Source organism: Papaver somniferum, chromosome 8 (genome assembly GCF_003573695.1).
Source record: "Papaver somniferum cultivar HN1 chromosome 8, ASM357369v1, whole genome shotgun sequence".
Lineage (NCBI taxonomy): Eukaryota > Viridiplantae > Streptophyta > Magnoliopsida > Ranunculales > Papaveraceae > Papaver > Papaver somniferum.
Window position 1 is genome coordinate 63,418,154 of NC_039365.1, and position 11,133 is coordinate 63,429,286.

At 37.6% G+C, this 11,133-nt stretch overlaps 2 protein-coding genes across 3 annotated transcripts; one reads left to right on the forward strand and one right to left on the reverse strand.

Annotated features, from left to right (window-relative positions):
* Positions 1-88: 88 nt before the first annotated feature.
* On the forward strand, positions 89-2,749 carry LOC113302429. Of its 2 annotated transcripts, none has more exons than XM_026551330.1 (3): positions 89-226; positions 652-2,022; positions 2,547-2,749. In XM_026551330.1, exons 2-3 carry the CDS (start codon positions 1,690-1,692, stop codon positions 2,661-2,663), a joined length of 450 nt encoding a protein of 149 aa, XP_026407115.1. In that variant the 5' UTR covers positions 89-226; positions 652-1,689; the 3' UTR covers positions 2,664-2,749. Both variants share the same exon structure in this region; 1 of them encodes a protein (XP_026407115.1).
* A 1,500-nt stretch (positions 2,750-4,249) lies between these two features.
* Positions 4,250-4,888, reverse strand: LOC113305619 (glutamic acid-rich protein-like). Its single transcript, XM_026554635.1, has one exon. It carries the CDS (start codon positions 4,886-4,888, stop codon positions 4,250-4,252), a length of 639 nt encoding a protein of 212 aa, XP_026410420.1.
* Between the last annotated feature and the right edge of the window lie 6,245 nt (positions 4,889-11,133).

The window sequence follows — 11,133 nt, forward strand, 5'->3', positions numbered from 1 at the left end:
TGGGTCAGGTTAAAACTATACCCGATCCACCAGCCCATAGTAGAAGTTGTCACTGTTTCACAAAATCTAATTTCTTCTGCTTCTGCTTTGATCGGTGAAATCTGATTTCTTCTCCTCGCCATACAGAGTTGATTGAGACTGATAAATATAAAGAGAAGAAAAATCGTGAGAAAAAAAACAACAAGGGTTTTGACTCTTGAGTTTCCGCAGGCATGCTCTAACCAAGGTAATCTCTCGCTCTTTCTCCTTGTAATCCTTTGATCATCTTCGTAAGTTAAGTTGAGATCATAGTTAATGAGCTTGACCATACAACTGTTTGATTCGCTCTGTGAAATACGGATGCGTGTTAGAGTTCTTTATATCTTCTTTTTACATGCAACAAGTTGGGTTTGGGAATTCCATTCTACTGATTTCGAGCATCTACATATTTATAGGCATTATTGTTCTCGTTTATCATTTTTAGTGTAGTAGTATTCGGAAACCTTCTATTAGGTTTTCCTTGGTAATTTAGTTTTTGAGAAATCAAAAATCATGTGTCATTTGTTGATCTTTGTTGTTTCATTTGTTTTTTCAATTTCCTTCTTGTAGTCGGTTAATTGCTTCTCTCTTCTTATAAACGGTTTGGTTTGCTTCTCTATGTGGGGAAAACAGAACACTGTGGATATATTGTGATCATATTTCAATGGAGAACCGTCTTCTAACAGACATGAATATTTCAATGGAGAACCGTCTTCCAACAGAGATCAAGTTAGACATATTTTCCCGCTTACCTGCTGAGTCAGTCTTTCAGTGTGAACAAGTATGCAAAACGTGGCTAGCTCTCCTCAAAAGTCCTAGCTTTGCTGATATGCACCTGCTTCGGTCACTTGAGCTTGGTAAGGTGAGTCTTCTTTACTTACATGCGGAGGTTAATGGTCATGATAAAAGACTGCACTATGGAGAATATTATGAGAATGATGCGGAGTTTACCAAGGTTTTTAAAAGAATCATCCACCCTCCTCTTGACATGGAAGGAAAGATCATGGGTTTGTGCAACGGTTTAATTTGTGTCGATGAGTCTGACATTGGTGGGTCTATCTATATATGTAACCCCGTCACTAGAGAATTTGTTAATCTTCCTTCGTATGAGAGTAAAGATATTACGGATAAATATGATTTGCTTTCGATGTCTTGTGGATTCGGTTACCTTCCTGCGACAAATGAATACAAGGTTGTTAGGATTATCTTTTGCCAAGAGCTTATTAAGCTACACGAACGTCCATCAAGAAAGATGGTTGAAAGATACATCCAGGTATACACTCTTGGTGGTGGCAGTGGGTGGAGAGACAAAGGTAAGATTATGTTTTCACTATCAGGATCATGTTTCCATGCAAACGGGGCTCTTCACTGGTTGGATGGAAACTTGAATATCATGGCATTCGATTTGGCAGATGAACAGTTCCGCACGCCCCAAACACCTCCTTTTGTGGACCCTAATGATGAAAATCCTTTTGGTGCCGATGTTGGCTTAGATGATGATGTTTTTTTACGGGTTTTAGGTGGTTGTGTGCTGTTCACAGGAAGCTTAATAAAAGCATAGATATATGGTCATTCAGAAAAACAGATAGTACTAATCTAAAGGTGGGAGAACAACAACACCAGATATGGAGCTGGCACCTGGAAGTTAGTATACCTAATCGTACTCTAATCATGTATGACCCGTTCGCGTTTACAAAGAAGAATGAAGTTTTGCTGTGGTATGGTGAATCTGGTAAATATCCAGATGACTACAATCACAACCTTCTGTTCATCTATGATTGTGATCAAGATGTTTCTGACGATGGTTATGGTTCTGAAGATGGTCATGGTTATGGTTGTGGTTATGTACATATCGATCAGTTTGCTACTGCTTTTATGCATCTTGAAGCAATTCCTCACTTGAACAGCTTTATTTCATTGGAAGCCCTAGGAGAAGGTGATGTAAACAAACTTCCATACGCGGAAGAACTACTAGACTCCGACATGTCGGAAAGTAACTCAGAGGTACAAAATTTCCACTTGCGTCTTGTGCATATCTTATAATCAGGTCTTGAGCTTAAATGTCTTTACTAGGTTATGCCTTCCCACAAAATAGGAAGCCTTTTATCCCTTCATGCACAACATATTCGTATTTTTGTGCCACATGTGAAAGCTAAATTATTTTGGAAAGTCTTCTGGAGAACCCATCATAAATGAAGCATTTCTTAAATTTCATTTAATCGTTTGCTTATTGTTGTAGTCTTACATCACAAGTACTTGACCATTATCTGTCGCAGTCTTTAGACTGTACAGTATTCTTAGTTTTATGACTTAAATTAGATTGAATTCATGGCTGAGTTACCAGTGCCACCCGGTACACAAATCAAATTTACATAATTGGTTTCAAGTCTCATGATGAATTTGTCATATATCCATGAATGTAACTTGAACCAACCAACTGAATTGCTGATTTTGTTGCAAATATTTCTTTCCTTTCCTAAGCATCTTTTAAACTTGATCTGGTATTGAGATTTAACTTTTGGTTTCAGGCCAGTTCGGAGGAGGATGATGAGTATATCTGTGATAATTGCAAGTCATCTTGGGTTGAAGAAGCAGATGGAGAAGAGGAATACCATGAGGATGAGGATGACGAAGATGAAGATTAAACTTATGGTGCCCTACAACTTCAAATCTCATTATCCACTTGCTTCACAGTAATTGTTTTTCTTATTTTTACGGTCGACTGGAAAACAAATCTGAACAAACATAATATATCTACTAGTCGTGGCTTAGTTACTTATTACTGAATCTGAATGAATTTTATTCTGCTGAGTTTATTTTGTGGTAGGCAACTGAAAGATCCAGCCAAAAATCTTTTGTTCTCTCTTGGAAGTTTATGATACAGTATGTGCAGAAAAAAGTTGTCGGTACTCTGCATATGAGACAGGATCACTGCATTACTCTACGAAAATGCTAGGGAGACCCCAAAATTTTGACACCAAAAATTTACCCCCATGTGTCAAATTTCTATTAGCTCATTTTTAAAGCGGACATTTTGTTTTTTCTTGGTGGGGTAGGGTGAGTGAGAAATCAAAGATAGATGGAGATGACACTGTTTTGGTGGGGTAGGGTTAGGGAGAAATCAACGATAGATGGAGATGACACATAGGGGTCAAAATTTGGTGTAAGATTCTGGGGTCTCTAGCGGCTTCGATTACTCTAGTATTAGTCATGGGGTTAAAATGTGGTGTAAGATTCCGGGGTCTCTAGCAGCTTCGATTACTCTAGTATTAGTCATGTCCTTATCCCGACTGTGCATTTCCGGGCTCTTTAGAGCCCATTTCTAGGGAGTTGTTTTTTCTCACCTTGATCAAGTGGATACTTTGTAAAGTTGAAAGAGGAAAAACAAAAACATGGTCAGTTTGAGGTTTATCTCAATTATTTAGATCACCCCTAGAAGATAAAAGGGACATTTTGAAATAAAATAAAAAACTTTATCCAACTATTTTAGTCAATGATAAATTGTTTTCCTGCTCCACTTATTATAACACGATCTCATATTAAGCTTTGCTCCGTCACCCTGATGTGTGCAATTTAGTTTTTTCAATCCCCCTGATATGTTTCACAATTCATGCACTAGATCTCCTGATTTCTACTCTAATTCATTCAATCATCTTTAGTCTTCTAAAAGCTTGTTATTTCTGTATTTGTAATACTATCTACAACAATTTCAAACACAAGAACCTAAAACCAATTTCAAATTACATCTCTTTCAGTAATACACAGTTAGTTCATACCTTTGTTCTTACACAAGAGGAAAATAGCACTAAGAAATTTTGTTACAATCCCATTAACATCACTGAAATCATTCAAAGCAGAAACTTAAACCATTACATTACTTCAGAGTATCTTTCCAGCACATTCAACAAAATCAATACCTCCCTGTCCACTACAGTTTTGAAACTAAAAAAACAAGATAAACTTCTATCCTTTCAAGAACATAACCACCAGGAAAGTTTTAAAAGAACTAACCAAAACAACTGTTCAACCACTTTTTCCTATACACACGACCTGCACCAACAAAAGAAAGCAGCAACCGTCCGACAAAAGAAGAGTAACACCATAAACCATAGAGCTAGGAGGAACGAGAAGAAATAGTGGAAATACCATAGCGTGAAAAACTTGTTGACCATCTTCAAAATCTTCTCTAACATTGAATATTTGGCTTATCCCAGTACTTGTGATGAGACGACTAATAGTCATCATCATCAGAATCCCAATCCTTCTCTTCTCGGAACCACTCATCAGCACTTTCAGTAGGTGCAGGAGATGTGTCGACAGATGACGGAGTACTCTCAACATCATCAGTATCACTTCCATCCTGATCTTCATCGGTCTCATCTTCTAGGGTCTCCTCACTATCACTGCTACTCTCCCCCTCACGCATTGTCCTTGCTTTATCTGCTGCAGCATCAAAGTCCAAATCGCTGGTGTTCACCTCCTCAAGATCATACTCCATCCCCTCTTCTGATTCATCATAATCCTCATCTGTTGCACTCCCATATCCCTTGCATTCTGAATGCTTCTCCATCCATTCCTCTCCCTTCCTCTGATCATATGCCAAAAACTTGGGCTTCCATGCAGCAAACTTACGATCATACTTTTCCTTCTCCTCTCTTCGTCTTTGTTCTTCTTCTTCACGTCGATGAATCATTTCTTGATGACGATAATCAATCTCTGCTTGAATGTGATCTATCAATTGCTGAAGTTCACTGGTACTCAAAGTCGGAACTAGATTTTTGGCTTGTTCAAAGGGGTTTGAAAGTGGGGGATCATTCTGATTATTGGTAACACCATTGTTGGAAGCATTCTCACTACCTTGATTTGCCATTATCTAATTTAGAGATCTTAAACCTATGTTTTATTTTTTCTGGAAAAATTGCTAATGGTTATGCTAATTTCATCTGTAACCATCCTTTTAAAGGGAAAAAAGCCTTCATTAACTGTCATTTAAGGCCTTTGGTTATCAGTCCCTTCACTTTGTTCCTCACGCCTCTTCAGAGCCATGCGTACTCCTTCCAACTTCCCCACCATAATTGCCCTATAAACACCTATTTTCAACACCTAACCCCTTCATTACTCATAACCCCCCATGGAACTGACTTTAAGAGGTGTATTAGTAGGTTATCTACTAATAAAGTAAGTTGGGGTCTAATTAAAATTCTGTGTTTTATGCAGACTAGAAGAGTGCAGCACCAGTTGAGAGGCACCAGTGCGGCCTGGGGTATGTCTTCCAGATGGGTTACTAGCAACAAAACAAAATCTATGTTACCTATTAAACCACAACAATACCCTCTAAACCATCATCAACACCAAATATTTTCCCCCCTCTTCTTGCTTTACCTCTCATTCTATAATTCTATTGACATTATTACGTTTGGCGGCTTGAGAAAAGACAAACCCAATAAATATACAACAACCTCAAAGTACGTCATGCATTACCAACCAAACCTATCTCAGAAAAACAAACAATGTATTATTGGGTTTGTACTTACACGGCTTTTCTTCCGTAACACTCACGTGAATATCTCAAATATGATAGTGTCCATAAAGCAAGGATACGAAAGTGACATTCCTTATGATAACTTTATTCCACACAACAAGCTTTGCAGTACAACAAAAACTACCTTACACCAAATTTCTCCTACAATCTTTCCAGTTCATAGTCAACATTTTCCTCATTCATTTTTTAAGGTCCAAATCCATAAACAAAACCCCCCCCCCCCCCCCCCCCACACACACACACACACATCTCTCCTTCATCCATATTGTCTGTAATTAATACCAACATAGTATCAACAAAAGATTCTTTTCTCTACAACTGTATTTTTTATTAGTTACTTGGAATACTGACCTCCATCAAACCATATTCATATATATCCAATTCTCTTACATGATGGAAATCCCAAACTCTTCAGGAAATACTCAAACCTTGAACCAAGAAATCCAAACTCTTTCTGCTCAAATGACTGAGAAATTAACTTTACCATCTACACTCGCCAAACCAGTTTTCATTGATAAAAAAGACATTCTAGCTGAAGCTGATAGCAATTGGAAATGGTGCATGGAGGGATACGTTTTCTGTGAAACCGTGATTCCAACCTCCTCAACCAGGTTCTACATCTGCAATAACTGGCCATTAGATCAACATCCCACCATTACCACCTTTAATGGACAGCGAAATAAAGTTCTTATCCATTTCTTATCTGAAGAGGATTTTAACAGAATCAATTCTCAAAAAACTTGGTTTGTTTTTGGATATCTTATGGTGTTGAAAGTAGTTCCAGTTCAAGGATGGCCTGCAAACCATCAACTTCAGTTTGATGAAGAAATCATGTGGTTCATTCTATGCAACATTCTAAATGAATGCACAGAATTTGAGGATCTACAGAAACTCACTCTCAGTATGGGGGAACTAATTGAAGCTCAAAATCCTTTGGTAAACATCCTGTTAAGAAGAATGTCAAAGTGTGTATTCGAATCCCAGTGCAGAGAGCTTTACCAACAGGTATTCCCTTCTTTACAAGTGGAAGAACCGAACCTTTCCTGATTGAATATAGACACATCATAGCACCAAGGTATTTATGTACCTCCCGTCGTATCCTTGATCATAAAGATCAAAACTATCCTGCTTGGAAGTTGAAACAGAAAAAGATCAAAGAACTTGATGCTTCCTGCAGCAAGTATGTTCTCCCAGCTGTCTCAAAGCTAATGATGCCTCATACAATCAAGCAAGTAGATTCCTCCTCTGCTGTCATTACTGATACCATTATGCAACAAACTATAACAGTTCCAGAAACACAGATTGAAACTCCTACTATTGAAATGTGCAACAAAGGAAAAGCAGAAGCTATTGATCAAAGTATAGAAAATACTATATAGAAGAGCTTACCTAACACTTTTCAGATGGGTCCCTTCGTAAACATATCCACCACCCTAAAGATCTTTGATGTTGGTCTTGTTTAGCAACAATTGACTCATCTGGAGAGTGGTTTGACAATTATTCTCAAACAAGTTACCACTCAAAATGTTATTGTGACTGCCTCTATTTCTGGTGCTGAGTCAACCCCTAGTGGTCCGATCTGTACTACAAATTCTTCAAGACGATTCAAAACTGCTGTTATCCCAAATACCAATCCAATCATCACTAGAGGAACAGTCAATTCAGCTTAACAAGATTCTCTAGAAAATCTCAAAAGAAAAATTAACCCCAGAGCTGATTTAAGGAAACGCACTAGAGCTAACTCTAGCTTAGATAGTACAGTGGTCATCCCTGAAGAATAAGCTTCTACTGAACCTGATTATGCTCAACTCTGTTCTCCAATTACCAAATTGGGGGATTTACCATCCATTGATATATCTACATGTTCCCTCAATACCAACCAGTTTTTAACTCTTTTGGGAGCTATAATGTACCTGTTGACAGTTTCCCAAGCAACAATGGTGGTCGTAAAAATTCTCTTCTCAATGCTGCTATTTCTAGTCTCGATTTCTCCCAACATACTTCTCAGGGTAGTGATGGTACCACTGATTCTCTTGGTGGTGGATCTGATTCTACCACTCAGGTAAACTCTATCCCTTCAAACCCTTTATCTGATAACATCAATTCTACTATAAACCAGTTTCCTGTTAACAACATCAACATTGTTGCTTGGAACATTAGAGGCTTTGGGAAAAAAAACTGCTAATAAAGAACTTAGTTTTCTATGTAGGAATGTTAACCCTGATATCATCTTTCTCTTTGAGACTAAAATGGGGAAAGATATGGCGGCTAGGAAACTTAAAAATATGGGTTTTCCTTGCACTTTCAATATCCCTAGTGCGGGTAGAAGTGGTGGTATAGTGTTGGCTTGGGAAAAGGAAATTCACCTAAATGTTATATCTTCCAACTTGAGGGGCATCTATGTTACTTCAATTGACATCATACACTCAAAAAAAATTCCATATTCACTTTGTTTATGGGGAACCTAATATTAGTCTTAGACTTGCCTTTTGGGAACAACAGTGCTTACAACCTAATGCTCCCATAGATGACCTTGTTTTCTTCATAGGAGATTTCAACACCCTTCTAGGAACTGAAGATAAAAATGGGGGCATTGAAATGAATGATTCTGATTTTGATTATCTTAGAAACTTCTGTTCTGTTTTTAACCTGCATGATCCTGTCTTTTCTGGTCTTAGATTCACTTGGTCCAATATGCAACAAGGTCCTGATTTAATTCTTAAAAGGTTAGACAGATGCTTCCTAAACCAAATTGCTGAAGATCTTTGCCCAAATTTTTGTGTTAATAACCTTCCTAGGGATTTTTCTGATCATTGCCCCATGCATATATGATTCAATTATGAGGATATTTGTATTCCTAGACCTTTCCATATCATGGCTATGTGGATTGAGGATCCCACCTGCAGGGACATTATAGCCAGTTCCTGGTCTGTTAATGTTATAGGATCTCCAGCCTACAAACTAAGAGCTAAAATTATTAGTACCAAAAAAGGTCTCAGAGATTGGAACAAATCTTCTTTTGGTAATATTCAAACTGATATATCTACCATTAGGAAATATTTGTTAGATTTGCAAATTTCTGATCCTACTGATACTAACACTACTGCCAGACTTAAAGCCAGGCTAGAGTATATTTACACTCTGGAAGAAATTTATTGGAAAGACAAGTCTATAGAGGTGTGGCTTATGGAAGGTGATAGAAGAACTCCCTATTTCCATAGAGTCACCCTTTTCAGGAGAAAAAGAAATGTTATCAGTTGGATCAAGGATTCTTCTAATACTATTCTAACTGATAGAGATAGTATAGGGAATTATTTCATAGATTATTTCAAAAATCTTTACTCTTCTCAACCACAACAATTCCAGGATGAGATTTTGAATGATTTTCCTGCTAAATTTTCTGCTGATGATAATGATATTTTAAACCTACCTCTTACAGCTGAGGAAATTAAAAATGATGTCTTTCAAATGGAGGGAAAAAAGCCCCTGGACCTGATAGTTTTACAGGCTTTTTTTTTATCAAAAAAAATTGGGATATTGTTAGAGAAGCAGTTATTGATATGACCCAAACCTGCTTCAGAACATGGCATATTGCTAAAATGTTTAACCATACCAACATTGCTCTTATCCCCAAATTCCCTCTAGCTGAGTTAGTTAACCAGTATAGACCCATAGGACTCTGTAATTTCATTTACAAAATCCTCTCTAAAACTCTAGCTAACAGGTTAAAACCCTTTATGAACAATATCATATCCCAAAACCAAAGTGCCTTCATACCAAAGAGGAGTATCTTTGAAAATATTCTTCTAGCTAATGAAGCCATATATTCTGTCAATCATAATGACAAAGCTGAGGGTACTGCTGCCATTAAACTTGATATGTCTAAATCTTATGATAAATTAGAGTGGTCTTTCCTTGAAAAAGTTTTGAGAAAATGAGTCTAGCTAAAAATTGGATTAAACTCATAAACCAATGTGTTTCCACAGTTTCTTATTCTGTTCTTTTAAATGTAGTCCTACTGGCTTTTTCCAACGAGAAAGAGGATTAAGGCAAGGAGAACCTATGTCCCCATATCTCTACATCATCTGTTCTGAGGCTCTTTCCTCTTATATAGATAATCTTCAGAGGAAAGGTACCCTGAGTGGTATCAAAGTTTGTAAAAATGCCCCTGAGATGACTCATCTCTTGTTTGTTGATGATTCTCTCCTGTTTACTTCTGCTACCATAGAAAACTTAACTGCTATAAAAGACTACCTCCAAAAGTACTGCCTAGCCTCTGGACAGGAAATTAATTTTGATAAATCTGGCATTTTATTCAGTAGAAGAATTCCTGAGCATAGGAAGGCTCTTTTAGCTAACATTCTGGATATTCAAAACAGAGATCTAGGGGAGAAATATCTTGGGACTCCAACTGTGTTCCAGCTTCAAAAATCAAATGCAAGCTGCGGATGCCAGAATTACTATCTGGCTACATAAGCTCCTTTCTCAGGCTGCTAGAACTACTCTGGTCAAACATATTGGTCAAGCCATTCCTCTTTTTCAGATAAGTGCTTTCTTAATCCCAAAACATCTCTGTAGACAGATGGATGCTCACCTTTGTAAATTCTGGTGGGGAGAGACCCTAGACCCAAAAGATAGGAAGCTCTATCTTTTGGGTTGGGATACTCTGTGCTCTCCTAAATCTGAAGGTGGTTTGGGATTTAGAAAGGATGAAATAAACAATCTAGCTATGTTAGCCAGGAATGCCTGGAAAATTATTGAAAACCCTGATTGCATGTTAGCCAAGATTTTAAAAGCTAGATACTTTCATAGAACTGATTTTCTAAACGCTAAGTGTCCTGATAAGTGTTCTTGGACCTGGAGATGCTTACATGCTATAAAAGAGTTGATAAAACCTTTTATTTCCTAGATTGTTGAAGATGGAAAGTTCATTGATCCTTGGTGTGATAAATGGAGTCCATCTTTGGGTTCTGCAACCCCCAACCCTCTTGTCCCACCTGATCCTAGTATCAAAGTTGACTACTTCATTGATGAGAACACTAGAATGTGGAATGCGTCTAGACTTAACACCCAGATGATGCTTCTGTTAAGAAGATTGTCACTATTCCCTTAAGCTAGCTTTGCACTCCTGATAAGAGGGCTTGGTATCTTTCAAAGAATGGTAAATTTTCTTCAAAATCTGCCTACTTGGGACTCAAAGGCATCAAACCCTCTTCCTGTAAAAATCTTTGGTTGCATATTTGGAAAATTAGAGTTCCTTACAGAATTCAATTATTCCTTTGGAAAGCTGCTAAAAATGCTCCACCTGCTAGAACTGTCCTTCACACTGGAATGCCTATGCACTTTGTTGATTGTGCTAGGTGTAAGGATCCTCATGAAAACATCATGCATGCTTTGGTTTTGTGTCCTTTTGCTTCTAAGGTATGGTTTTTATCAAGCTTCTACATAAGCACCTCTTTTTTTTCTCAGAAAAATTTCCATCATTGGCTTATGTTTTGGCTTCTGGATCAAAATTCCAGACTTCCTGATGACTCTCAAGGTCTTTTTGTTGCTATCCTTTGGTATCTTTGGAC

What these genes read in the sequence shown, in the direction of transcription:
- LOC113302429 (XM_026551330.1), top strand. Translation starts at nt 1,690, where the DNA reads ATGTATGACCCGTTCGCGTTTACAAAGAAGAATGAAGTTTTGCTGTGG. An exon ending in TGTCGGAAAGTAACTCAGAG is followed by an intron (nt 2,023 to 2,546) that starts GTACAAAATTTC and finishes TTTTGGTTTCAG; the next exon opens with GCCAGTTCGGAGGAGGATGA.
- LOC113305619 (XM_026554635.1), bottom strand. Translation starts at nt 4,888, where the DNA reads ATGGCAAATCAAGGTAGTGAGAATGCTTCCAACAATGGTGTTACCAAT.